We start from the raw sequence: 13,938 nt of genomic DNA, 5'->3' as shown, positions 1-13,938 counted from the left end.
GTTTTTGAATGAGCACCAGAAAAGTTTTCAAAGTTTGTAGTTTTTCAGTAAGGCTGAACTTTAGTTGCCGGCGGAGGCCTATATGTCGCCATTGACCTTTCCTTCCTCCGACCATTTATACCCGGTATTACGACTTGGTTTTTAACTGACCGGAAACGTCTCTCGCCCCCCCCAGTACGCTGAATCCTTATTGCCGCCTTATGTTCTGCCTCTTCTCCTGCAATGTAAATCCCCAGAAATTGTTCTGGCGTAGAGATGATGAAAAGGCCAGCGACATTAGCCATCATTAAAAGAGAAATCATGTATTCCTCACAGCCGAGATGCACATAATTAGAAAATAGAAAAAGGTCAGATCTTGCCATTATCAACTCAATCAGCCGCAGAGTGCCACGCAGTCAATTAATTCGGCATCTGTGTTTTTTACAATCCTGCGCACGTCTTACGGTGGCCTGTAACTCTTCAGGGGGGGACAGATATACTGCTCGGCCAGGCAACGACATAAATGAGAGCTGAACAAATGATCTGAGCTAATTGAGAGATTTATGTCATTGTGTGTCCCGTAACGTAGGGATAATGTCTGCGTCCTCGCTCTTACACTGTCCATAGAAATGTGCATGAAATATCATCGGGGTGATATATCCCGTTTACCTGCTATATACTGTCACAATGCACGTTTATATACACGTCTGTACGATGCAACAGCGATACATTAACGGAAGGAAATCCCACTGCAAGTATTTATCTGTGTGCATTAATTACGACGGATTTACATTAAATGTTTATTTGCTGAAAAAAACTGCTAAATATTTTGCCAAAAATTACCAAAAATTATATATATTTTTGCAGTAATTAAAATACAGCCAAAAGGTGCCGTGTAGACGGATCTAAAGGATATGTTCAAATGGATTTTTTCAAGTGTATTTTGCAGCAGATTCTGCACAAAAATCCGCGTGAAAAAAAACTCTTTAAAAAAAACTTCTTTGAATAACGGGAAAGAGTGCAGGTTTTTGGTTTTTTTGGGGGAATTCTGTAGTTTCTGCTTGCAAAAAAAATGCACTCCAAATTTTAGTACTGAATGAATTGAAGCATACAATCTGCTCCATACCTAAAATATGCCTAAAAGTGCACCAAAAAGTTGCTCCAAAAAAAAAAACGTGTTTTCTTTTTTATGCGGTTTTTGGATGTGTTTTTATCCAGAATGTCCCAGTGAGCGTGGCCTCATCCCCGCCATCTTCTGCTCTCGCTGGTTTACGCATGGGGTTTGCATGCAGCCCAGTGACATTGTCTTACAAGCTGCTGCTTCATTTGCAATGTTTATTGCATGAGCCACATAAATTCTGGGTTCCTGCCTGTCCTTCCCCCACATAGAAACCATCTTTATCGTTATTTTACAAGTCATTAAAAATGTGCAGCACTAAACAGATTCACCGGCGGCGGGCGCAGCTCATTCATCTCTGGAGACAAGTGACCTCCATGTCTGTCTGTCTGTGAGAGGGTTATGGGGGTTATTTAAAGCTTTTTTATTGGGGGTCGAAAGAGCAGGAAAGTCCTTGAATACAGGAGGGTAATGGTTTCCAACCTTTGGCTCTCCAGCTAGTGTTTATTAAGGGATGTGTGCATGCTTGGAGTTGTAGTCCCATAATCTGTAGGGTCTATGACGGGTCAGTCTGCACCACATTTCTGCCATATTATTAAAGTATCCTCTTTGTACAAGATCTTTTACATGATGATGTTGTGCGTCATGGAGACATTTGGCTTTTACAGATGGTGAAGGCGATCCAGGTGCTCAGGATCCATCTGCTGGAATTGGAGAAAGTCAATGAATTGTGCAAGGATTTTTGCAACCGGTACATCACCTGTCTGAAGACGAAAATGCACAGTGATAACCTGCTCAGGAACGACTTGGGTGGACCGTATTCCCCAAACCAGCCTTCCAACAGCATTCACACACAGGTCAGAAAACGCCTTCTGCTCATGGTGGTGCTTTTCTGCCAGAGAATTATTGTGGAACCGAGATTTGTGTCTGGCGTCCCTGTGCCGGGAGACTGACCGATGGCTATTACTGTCCCGACATACACATGCATGCTGCACGCGGCCGACTCTGCACGTGCTCTCAATGAGGAGAGGGGAAGAGGCCATTGGCGGACACCTCTGGCCACCGCTTATCTCATGGAGTTGAAATTTAACAGCCTCGACCTTTCGCTTATTATTTTTTAACACCGGCTGTGAGGGGAGAGTCAGCACATCCCAATAGACACACTCCCCCATAAGATTCTGTCTGCAGCCACCACTAGGGGGAGCTCCCTGTATACAGAGATACATAATAAGATCCTGTCTTCAGCCACCACTAGGGGGAACTCCTTGTATACAGAGATACATGATAAGATCGTGTCTGCATACTCCACTATGGGGAGCTCCCTATATACAGAGATACATGATAAGATCCTGTCTGCAGCCACCACTAGGGGGAGCTCCCTGTATACAGAGATACATGACACAATTCTGTCTGCAGCCACCACTAGGGGGAGCAACCTGTATACAGAGATACATGATAAGATCCTGTCTGCCGCCACCACTAGGGGGAGCTCCCTGTATACAGAGATACATGATAAGATCCTGTCTGCAGCCTCCACTAGGGAGAACTCCATGTATACAGAGATACATGATAAGATTCTGTCTGCAGCCACCACTAGGGGGAGCTCCCTGTATACAGAGATACATGATAAGATTCTGTCTGCAGCCACCACTAGGGGGAGCTCCCTGTATACAGAGATAGATGATAAGATCCTGTCTGCAGCCTCCACTAAGGGGAGCTCCCTGTATACAGAGATACATGATAAGATCCTGTCTGCAGCCTCCACTAGGGGGAGCTCCCTGTATACAGAGATACATGATAAGATCCTGTCTGCAGCCACCACTAGGGGGAGCTCCATGTATACAGAGATACATGATAAGATCCTGTCTGCAGCCACCACTAGGGGGAGCTTCCTGTATACAGAGATGCATGATAAGATCCTGTCTGCAGCCTCCACTAGGGGGAGCTCCCTGTATACAGAGATACATGATAAGGTTCTGTCTGCAGCCACCACTAGAGGGCGCTCCCGTTACACAGAGATACATGATAAGATCCTGTCTGCAGCCTCCACTAGGGGGAGCTCCCTGTATACAGAGATACATAATAAGATCCTGTCTGCAGCCTCCACTAGGGGGAGCTCCCTGTATACAGAGATACATGATCCTGTCTGCAGCCACCACTAGGGGGAGCTACCTGCATACAGTTTTATTATTGCAGTAAGCTTAGTTTGCACATGTTAGGCCGTTAGATTAATTCCTTATCATTTTGCAGCACCGTTTCTGCTTCTGTGTCTCTTGCAGCTGTTGATCACAGCGGGTAAAGCAGCTGCGGGGAATGTGACATATCTAATAGGTATATATTGGATAAGTGCTGTAGGTAGCATGCAGTAATACATAAGCAGAGCTTTACTTTGCAGAACGTCTGGCGGTGCACAGGAGATGCCGCTCGCCTTTCATGTGCGTTTCTGCGGCGCTGACCATCGTCTGATGCCTCCACGCGGCGGGATAATGAATGCAGCCGCTCGCACTCCCATCATTCGCAGCTCTTCATCCAGCTGTCACACTTCCAACAGCTTTTGTTTTATGTATTTTATGAGCTGGAGAGAATATTTAAATATTGCATGTGCTGGCGGCCGCCGAGATGGGAGACGATGATATCTGGAATATTTGATGCGTTTCCACATTAAGAGACAGAATATTCCAAGCAAAATTTCTTGAAATTTTTTTTTACTTTTATTTCTGGAATGGCCTAAAAAAAAAAAAAAATTCCCAATAAATAAAGGCGTGAAAAATCTAAATTAGACATCCAGGAATAACAAAGTCACTTAAATGACTGATTTTTAGAAGTAGAGAGAAAGTGTTGTTTTTTTTTCTTCTCTTGTTTGCTAATATCTTCTGGAAATAGACTCCTTATCCTTTCCTTTGCTTATTGCAGTTTCCCTTATGAGCGAAATTAGCAAGAAACTTGCATAAAGGACGACAATAATTGCTCAACGAGCATCTCGTTTGTAATTTATTAGCTTCTATTATTGCGGGTTGTCATAGCAACAGCTCGCATCCAGGGCGACAAGAGAGATGTTAGATATGAGACGCTGAGACTGCGAGCTCGGGAAAATGGAGATGCACATTTTTATCAGTAATTTTGCTGAAAATAGGAAGTAAGAAGTTAATGAGATGTAAAGCTGTCCTGTGGCTGTTGTGAATATATATATATATTTTTAAATGTTGATCTAATTAGAATGCATCGGTCAGGAAACATAATAAGGATTTCACGTGTCACAAAAGCCCCCGATCCTGACGGAGAAGAAATCTGCAGAACAATCACAATCAACGGCCGGTGGCTCAGAGTAGAGACCATCTCCGCAATCATCCAATTCAGGCTTTATTTATAGGAGGAGACCGCCGGGGCTCACCAGGAGAGGGGGGACGGCCGCCGGGGCTCGCCAGGAGAGGGGGACGGCCGCCGGGGCTCGCCAGGAGAGGGGGACGGCCGCCGGGGCTCGCCAGGAGAGGGGGACGGCCGCCGGGGCTCGCCAGGAGAGGGGGACGGCCGCCGGGGCTCGCCAGGAGAGGGGGGACGGCCGCCGGGGCTCGCCAGGAGGGGGGAACGGCCGCCGGGGCTCGCCAGGAGAGGGGGACGGCCGCCGGGGCTCGCCAGGAGAGGGGGACGGCCGCCGGGGCTCGCCAGGAGAGGGGGACGGCCGCCGGGGCTCGCCAGGAGAGGGGGACGGCCGCCGGGGCTCGCCAGGAGAGGGGGGACGGCCGCCGGGGCTCGCCAGGAGGGGGGAACGGCCGCCGGGGCTCGCCAGGAGAGGGGGACGGCCGCCGGGGCTCGCCAGGAGAGGGGGACGGCCGCCGGGGCTCGCCAGGAGAGGAGGACGGCCGCCGGGGCTCGCCAGGAGAGGGGGACGGCTGCCGGGGCTCGCCAGGAGAGGGAGGCGGCCGCCGGGGCTCGCCAGGAGGGGGGGACGGCCGCCGGGGCTCGCCAGGAGAGGGGGACGGCCGCCGGGGCTCGCCAGGAGAGGACTGCTGCCGGGGCTCGCCAGGAGAGGGGGACGGCCGCCGGGGCTCGCCAGGAGAGGGGGGCGGCCGCCAGGGCTCACCAGGAGAGGGGGACGGCCGCTGGGGCTCGGCAGGATAGGGGGACGGCCGCCGGGGCTCGCCAGGAGAGGGGGACGGCCGGCGGAGCTCAGCTGTAGAGGGGGGATGGCCGGCGGAGCTCAGCTGTAGAGGGGGACGGCCGGCGGAGCTCAGCTGTAGAGGGGGACGGCCAGCGGAGCTCAGCTGTAGAGGGGGGATGGCCGGCGGAGCTCAGCTGTAGAGGGGGGACAGCCGGCGGAGCTCAGCTGTAGAGGGGGGACAGCCGGCGGAGCTCAGCTGTAGAGGGGGGACGGCCTATGGGGCTCACCAGGATAGGGGGATGGCCGCCAAGTCTCCCCAGAAGAGGGGGACGGCCGGCGGAGCTCAGCTGTAGAGAGGGACGGCCGCCGGGGCTCGCCAGGAGAGGGGGACGGCCGCCAGGGCTCGCCAGGAGAGGGGGGCGGCCACCAAGCCTCCCCAGTAGAGGGCGATGGCCAGCGGAGCTCAGCTGTAGAGAGGGGACGGCCGGCGGAGCTTAGCTGTAGAGGGGGATGGCCGGCGGAGCTCAGCTGTAGAGGGGGGACGGAAGGCGGAGCTCAGCTGTAGAGAGGGGACAGCCGGCGGAGCTCAGCTATAGAGAGGGGACGGTCATCAGAGCTCAACTGTAGAGGGGGGACGGCCGGCGGAGCTCAGCTGTAGAGGGGGATGGCCGTTAGAGCGCAGCTGTAGAGGGGGGACAGCCGGGGGAGCTCAAATATAGAGGGGGGACGGCATACATGCTCACTGAGCTCCGTGTGCTCCTCTTAGGAGGGTCAGAAGTAATAGCTGTCGGCTCGGCTGAACGAGTGTTCGGCTGGAAGCTCAGTAAAGTTATAGGTACCTTAAGGGTTAAAATAATGTAATTACCCACAAGGACTGGATGCGGAGTTGTGGAACAGATGGAGGTGACCGATAGTTTGGTGACCTGGAGACCAACAGCTTGACCATAGTAGAGAAGGTGCCAGGTCCTCTCTCGCCCTCCCTGGCGTCCTGCCGCGCTCGCTGTGGGATTACGACCTTCCTGGACAGACACTTTCTTTCTGAACTCGATGAGATTCTGGGCAGCGGCAGAGTTACACAGACGGACGGCCGCGCGTTCAGTTTTGGCGCATTGTGTTGGCATTTCATATATGTGAACCCTCTTGAATCTTGGAAAAGGGTGAGGATTTGGGGGTGTTTTGATCTTTAGCATTAAGCCCCCCTCTTATCGTGGCTGCATCAGACCATGCATTGGCTCCTAAAGGAGAACTCCACCTGAAAGCCGAAAACTTTACCGAGGTGTCTGTTTTACCCATCTCACAAGCGCCTCGAGTTCTGAAACATTTCCAAAAGACAGTAAAAACTTTTGTAATTGAGCGCAGGCTGCGAGTGTTTGCGGCTGGAGTTTCTATCATAAGTTATGGGCGGTGGACGATATAAAGGGGGCGGTAGACTGTATAAAGGGGGCGATGGACGGTATAAAGGGGACTCTGTCCATGCTGCAGATTTCATACAGGTGAATATTTGTGCTTTTTTGCCGTTTCAGGATCTGTTACAGAACTCCCCCAGCTCATTGTCCGGCTTATCCAGCAACCCGCAAGGAATCGTGGTGCCGTCCTCCGCCCTCCAGAGCAGCCTCTCCATGACCACCGTCAACTCCTCGCAGGTTGTATCAGGTGGGAAAATGTCAAACTGAAATGTCTCGTACCCGAAAAAAAAGAAAAATCACTTAATTATGGCCTTCGCGGATAACTGGGGTGGCCATAATTAAAGAGGGTGGGTCGGGTCTCCCGATGTGCCGTTCCTCTATTATTACTCCTGTAAATTAATGAATACAATGATTACCTTGTGTTTCTGTTCATTCTTATCATATGGGGGGTCGCAGCACTGACCGGATTGTGTAGGGAGTGAGCTGACACACGTTTCCAGGAGTAATAACAGAGGACCAGCACAATACAGTTCCAGTTAATGGAGAATGCAAGTGCTAAACATGTCCGGAGCGTGGAGACGTCCTCTTTATGTGGGGTCCCTCGTCCTGTATTGTGGCGTTTGTATAGTCAGGTCTGCAGGACATATAAATCCCTCGCGTCGGGGTCTGACAACCCGCGGGGTACAGAGTAATGGCGGTGGTGGATAGTGTCGCCCCTGTTATATTTTCCATGGTATATAAAGTTTTCTGCCCTTCGTGTTCAGTGCCTGCCCCGTCCGGTCTGCGGTGACTTTTTTTGCGGTTTTGTTGCTTTGTGTCGCGTCAGGATATTATTATTTTTATTTTCTTTATTGCAATGCTCTCGGAGGCGAGGAGGGTTCCGGGTATAATACTACAAATCTCTCATGATGTGGATGTATTATTCATGAGGGAAAGATCTGGGATCCCTCCTCAAAATAGTTTAACCCCTCTGAGCCCAGGCTTTGCTTACATAAAGGCAGAAGCCATTACATCTCCGACGTGTGAACCCGCCACGCTTCGTTCCGTTCTTTGCAATGTCCTATCGGTGCTGTGTTTCTCGATTTTAATTTCTGCAGCCGGAAATGACTGCTTGATTGTAGGTCACGATTAGTAAATGCGTCGCGGTAAAACCGATAACGTGACACATCCCGGAGATGGGTCCTACAGGCGATAACCGGCCACATTGTCAATGATCCCGCAAATGTGCTGCTGTGAGAACATGGAATATGGATTGTATACAAGACTTTAAACCTCTTCTCTTTGGGAATTATTCACTATTGCACTTTGGGGCATTTATGTATTGAATTGTTTATATAAAAAGTTGAGTTACTTTATAAATGCATAAACCGGTGTTATGAGACGAGAGCCGACTGTCAGACGTGAACCGGCCGGACAGTCATTGTGCTTCGGAGACGAGCTCCCTTGCAGAAGTCCGACTGTGCCCGTCCCTGGTAGAAGTCCGACTGTGCCCGTCCCTAGCAGAAGTCCCACTGTGCCCATCCCTGGCTGAAGTCCGACTGTGCCCGTCCCTGGCTGATGTCCGACTGTGCCTGTCCCTGGCTGAAGTCCCACTGTGCCCGTCCCTGGCTGTAGTCCCGACTGTGCCCGTCCCTGGCTGTAGTCCCGACTGTGCCCGTCCCTGGCTGAAGTCCCACTGTGCCCATCCCTGGCTGAAGTCCCGACTGTGCCCGTCCCTGGCTGTAGTCCCGACTGTGCCCGTCCCTGGCTGAAGTCAGACTGTGCCCGTCCCTGGCTGAAGTCAGACTGTGCCCGTCCCTGGCTGAAGTCCCACTGTGCCCGTCCCTGGCTGAAGTCCCGACTGTGCCCGTCCCTGGCTGAAGTCCCGACTGTGCCCGTCCCTGGCTGTAGTCCCGACTGTGCCCGTTCCTGGCTGTAGTCCCGACTGTGCCCGTCCCTGGCTAAAGTCCGACTGTGCCCGTCCCTGGCTGAAGTCCGACTGTGCCCGTCCCTGGCAAAAGTCCCACTGTGCCCGTCCCTCTATAATCAGATCTGACTTTTATATTTAGGTGGAAAACCTGAAAATATTCAACAAATCCTGACTGTTACCTCTCTGTACATTGTATTTACTGATGGTTTATAGACTTCCTGACAATGTCCCATCAGGAGAGACACGATACGTCGGCAGCCGACTCCGCGGGGGCGTAACCACCGATAATGTGTACTGTATATAGTCTGTAATATATGACGATAAACGCTGCAGGACTGAACGTTACAGACATGTAAGAGTATCTCGCGTGTCACCGCTCTTAACCTCTGATCTCCTGTGCTTCGCAGGAGGCGCACTTTACCAACCAGTTGCAATGGTAACATCCCAGGGACAAGTAGTAACACAAGCTATACCACAAGGAGCCATCCAGATCCAAAATGCACAGGTAAATAAAAAAAAAGTGTCCTATGTCTAATGAGTGATGAACTGTGACATCTTGTGACTGTTGGATGGGACGAGGATGATGTTTGGATTTTCCCCACGTCACATATTTTGCCGTGCCTTTGGGTGCATTAAACAAAAGCTGCACCAAAAAGGTGGAAAGATATTGATCCTAAGAAGCAAGCATTGATATTTATATGTAATTGCACTTTTGCAAACACTTTGAATTAATGCATTGCATTTTAAATTTAAAAAAAAAAAACATCTCCTACTGTTTTGTGTACACAGCTCCAATGCAGACTCATGACTACACGGCATGTAATCTTTATCAGTAGATGCGTATGTCACCTGCTTGCATTATGCTGCATTATATTTTGAATTCGGACCATTAGACAAGCTGCTTAAAGGGGTTATCCAGCCGTGTCCGTAGCCTTACATATATAAATTGGTATTTTGCCTGAGGTTCCTATAAAATCTTGTGGCTGAAAGTTTGGGCAACACTGGAGGAAGATAGGAAGCTAACACCTCTAGGCAGATGCCCCCTTTCCCCTCCATTTAATCGTGCCTTTAGTACATGATATTTATTGCCCCTTTCTGCCGTGTAAAGAGACGCGATCGGCGTCGCCTCGTACTGCAGGATCGGCTGCAACGCGTGTGGCAATGAAATTAAATAGTGGAATCTCCCTTTAAGGCGACGTTGTGGCGGGTTAGCCGTGTGCGATTTCCTGGTGCTCCTGTAGATCTTATTTCCATCCCCGCGCCTGTCACAAAAATTGTCAAACAATTCACAATGATGATGGGAACATCCAAGGTCCACAGAGACCCCAAGTAAAATGCTCGCCGAGTCTCGGGGCCGTCCCCAGGCACTCGGTAAAGAGCCAGGAGCTTGTTTGCAGCTGCTCTTTGGTGGAGGAAGACTCTTAGAATTGGCGGCCTGTGTTTCACCTCTGCAAGAAATTGAATGATGGATGAAGAGCTATAAAAATGTCTGCAATGCCGGCTTTGTTTATGTCCATAACTGCGCTTGATGGGCTGATGAAATCCATTCATAAATGAAACTGCCGGACTGCAAAGTGCGACTCCGGAGACAAAAGTTTTTCTTCAAATAAATCACATTTTCATAAAAAAAAAAAAAAAAAAAGTTTTCATTGTTCTCTGGGAGAAGCAATGAAGGAAAGTCAACTTGTGTCAACGTCCTCAGAGGATCGCGGGGTGTAAGACAGAGGTCGTCCTGCTACCTACAGAGGACGGAAACACCGACGTCTAGAGACTTAATGAGAAGCATCAGGTCGGGATGGTTATCATCGAAGTTCTGTCCCTCTATCAGGTCGGGATAGTTATCATCGAAGTTCTGTCCCTCTATCAGGTCGGGATGGTTATCATCGAAGTTCTGTCCCTCTATCAGGTCGGGATGGTTATCATCGAAGTTCTGTCCCTCTATCAGGTCGGGATAGTTATCATCGAAGTTCTGTCCCTCTATCAGGTCGGGATAGTTATCATCGAAGTTCTGTCCCTCTATCAGGTCGGGATGGTTATCATCGAAGTTCTGTCCCTCTATCAGATCGGGATGGTTATCATCATCAGTGAGTGGCATGGAAGGGAACCCAGGGGTGGTGGCCCCAGGGGCCAAATTTTTTGGGGGCCCAAACTCTCAGGTGCGGGTTAGGGCTAAAGTAATAAAAACGCGTTCAAGGATGAGCTGAACATCTGTCCATCATATTGCACAATTGGTGGCGGTCTCACAATTCGGACCCCACTGATCAATGCTACCGACAAGGGGCTTCAGCATATCAGAAACAGATCCAGGGACGGCCGTAACGTTAGGTATTTTGGATCTGCCCTATATGATGATTATTATTATAGCGCCACGACGATTTACATGTGAATATATGATGTCCGATTATTTAACCCTGATGATGAACGTATGATGCCGGGACCCCCCTGATCCTGAAAACTCGGGGTCCTAGACACCTCACTGTCTCCATTTGCTTCTATGGGACAGACGGAGATGCCGCGATCATACGTACGATGCTGATTTGTTTTAATTCATCGCTGCATTTCGAGACCCGCACCTTTATAATTTACATGGCGGTACGTGACCCCATTTTGGGGGGGGATTGTATTGAACATTGTTTTAGTTTTTATTGGGAGACAAGTAAAAAAAAAAAAAACATAATTCCGCCTTTGTGTTTTTGGTTTTTCTGCTATTTGTGTTGTTCAGATTGTCGTTTTTTCATGTTGCTCGATGTCGTCACGTGGACATTTTTTTTTGTGGGACGAGGTGGAGTTTTCTTTGTAACTATTCTGGGAGTTACTGATAATTTTTTTACTCCATTTTTTTGGGATGTGGTGGGGAAGGTGAGCAGAATAGTTCTGCTGTTGGGTTTTTTTAAGAATTTTTTTTTTTTTAATTCTGAGTTTGTTTTCTATTATGGATTTGGGGGGAGGGTGCGGCGATGCTGATTATTTGTATTTTTCTAATACTTGACAATTTAATTTCTCAGTTCACGCGCCTGTAGATCAGCGTATTATGTAATGGGCAGACGCAGAACGCGTTCGCGCTGCTGGACCCGCAATAGGGGACGCACCGAGTAACGGTTTAGATGCTGCGGACGTTATTGGCCACAGCATCTGAGGGGTTAAACATCTGGGCTCACAGCCTTCTTCGATGCCGACCCTTACAATCAGCTGACACCCGCTGAGGACGGTGCAGACACGTCTCCTCGGCCTTCATCACGCCACGTGCCATTTATTACATAGCAGGATCATGGTAAATGTCCTGCAGATGAAAAGTGCTCTCAGACATGACACAGGTGACGGAGAGCTATTTTGCATACTTTTTCCCAGTATGCTTTGCCCCTAAAGACTCTGTGCCAGCTGGATCTCCCAAGAGGGAACCTCTCATGAGTCTGACCGGATCCCTGAGTCCTGATGGCAGCAAAGTTAAATGATGTTTTCTTACATGAGGTCGGGGGTGGGGGGAGATCCCTCTGAGATGATCCGCTGAAGGGCATGTTCATATGCAGAGTTATCGCGCTGCGTCATTAATGTTTGCAATGCATATTTTAATTTTCACCTTCCAGATTCTGTTTGCTAAGCTGCAGGAAATTAACCACGCTTCCAAGGAATTTAATTTGTATCCAATTACAAAAAGACCGAACACGTAGCGAGATGCCCCAAAGCCGACGCTGGCGATGATTTAGCTGTAGAAGAGAACATGTCAAAAATCCTCTAACATTCACGCAGATTCGGCCGGTCTGCAGCGAAATCAACGTGATTTCCAGAAAAGCTCCGTATTCACCATCTTGTCTGCAAAGTCTCCCGAAGTCACTGACAACCGCGCCGTACAGAAGACGCCGTGGACAGTGTCGAAGTGCCGAGCAATGAAATCACAGGCTGTGTCATCCAGACATTCATAAAATGTGTGACTGCACCAGACGGGGTCTAAAATCCATCACCATGAAGAGACGCAATATATCTCTGACCGTACGATCACAGGCAACGTAACGGAGCGGTTACTGCACAGCAGCAAAGACTATGGAAGTGCAATATCCAGAACAAACCGACAACAACGAAGACTTCAGAAGCTTCAAAAGTGACTACAGCGAAAAGCAGTGTAATAGAGATGTAGTCAATGAGAAACTGTATACAGGGAGCTCCCCCTAGTGGAGGCTGCAGACAGGATCTTATCCTGTATCTCTGCATACAGGGAGCTCCCCCTAGTGGAGGCTGCAGACAGGATCTTATCCTGTATCTCTGCATACAGGGAGCTCCCCCTAGTGGTGGCTGCAGACAGGATCTTATCATGTATCTCTGCATACAGGGAGCTCCCCCTAGTGGAGGCTGCAGACAGGATCTTATCATGTATCTCTGTATACAGGGAGCTCCCCCTAGTGGTGGCTGCAGACAGGATCTTATCATGTATCTCTGTATACAGGGAGCTCCCCCTAGTGGTGACTGCAGACAGAATCTTATCATGTATCTCTGTATACAGGGAGCTCCCCCTAGTGGTAACTGCTGACAGAATCTTAGCATGTATCTCTGTATACAGGGAGCTCCCCCTAGTGGTGGCTGCAGACAGAATCTTATCATGTATCTCTGTATACAGGGAGCTTCCTCTAGTGGTGGTTGCAGACAGGATCATGTATCTCTGTATACAGGGAGCTCCCCCTAGTGGTGGCTGCAGACAGATTCTTATCATGTATCTCTGTATACAGGGAGCTCCCCCTAGTGGTGGCTGCAGACAGATTCTTATGTATCTCTGTATAGAGAGCGCTCCCCCTAGTGGTGGCTGGCTAAGAGTTCCTGTGTATGGAGGAGTCAGGAGACATGGCAGCTCTCTGATGTGTGGGGACCTTAGTTACACCGCCTATTAGTGGCGCTCTTTATGGCACACATTATGCCCGGATTGTAGCGCATTTTTGTGTCGTTCGCTTTTTATCCTCTTCCTTCTTCCATAGGACGAGCGGTCGGACCCCACAGCGGCTGTGGTCAGTAATTCTGCTCCCTCCATAGTGGTCCTAGCTGTTGTAACTGCCTATAGAGTGGTATAGGGCCTGTGATATGTGGTGCCCATAGTGTTAGGAAATGCTGGGAGTTGTAGTGCGATCACAGGAGGATTGTATAACCTGTTATGAGGGCATCAGCAGATTGCGGGTTTTCTCCTGGATGTGAAGGAGCCATTGCTGTTGTGACCCGCACATCTCATTCACATATATGTGATCACACGGACCAGCCTTCCTCACTTCCCGTCCACTGTCGTCAAGGAAACCAGGATGCTATTGTGAGCTGGGGGTGATCGGAAAGTGGTCGTCATGACAACGCGTGCTGCCTTTTTAAGCCTGACTTCCTGAGAAGAAAGAGCAGCTTAGAAGATAGAGTCTGAGAGCGGCGACAAAACCATCGGCATCCAGGACAGACGGTCCCA

General features: G+C 49.7%; 1 protein-coding gene across 4 annotated transcripts in view; it reads left to right on the top strand.

Annotated features, from left to right (window-relative positions):
- Positions 1-13,938, top strand: part of PKNOX2 (PBX/knotted 1 homeobox 2) — a 392,364-nt gene that overhangs the window by 366,583 nt on the left and 11,843 nt on the right. For all 4 annotated transcript variants that reach the window (XM_073657345.1, XM_073657347.1, XM_073657344.1 and 1 more), the window contains 3 exons: positions 1,765-1,953; positions 6,719-6,848; positions 8,918-9,015. In XM_073657345.1, coding sequence (XP_073513446.1) covers positions 1,765-1,953; positions 6,719-6,848; positions 8,918-9,015 — 417 coding nt within the window. The remainder of the gene's footprint in view (positions 1-1,764; positions 1,954-6,718; positions 6,849-8,917; positions 9,016-13,938) is intronic.

The sequence above is a fragment of the Phyllobates terribilis genome, unplaced genomic scaffold, assembly GCF_046119375.1.
Source record: "Phyllobates terribilis strain yellow unplaced genomic scaffold, ASM4611937v1 Scaffold_12__6_contigs__length_324123572, whole genome shotgun sequence".
NCBI classification, from domain to species: domain Eukaryota; kingdom Metazoa; phylum Chordata; class Amphibia; order Anura; family Dendrobatidae; genus Phyllobates; species Phyllobates terribilis.
This window is presented reverse-complemented; position numbering and strand designations above follow the sequence as displayed.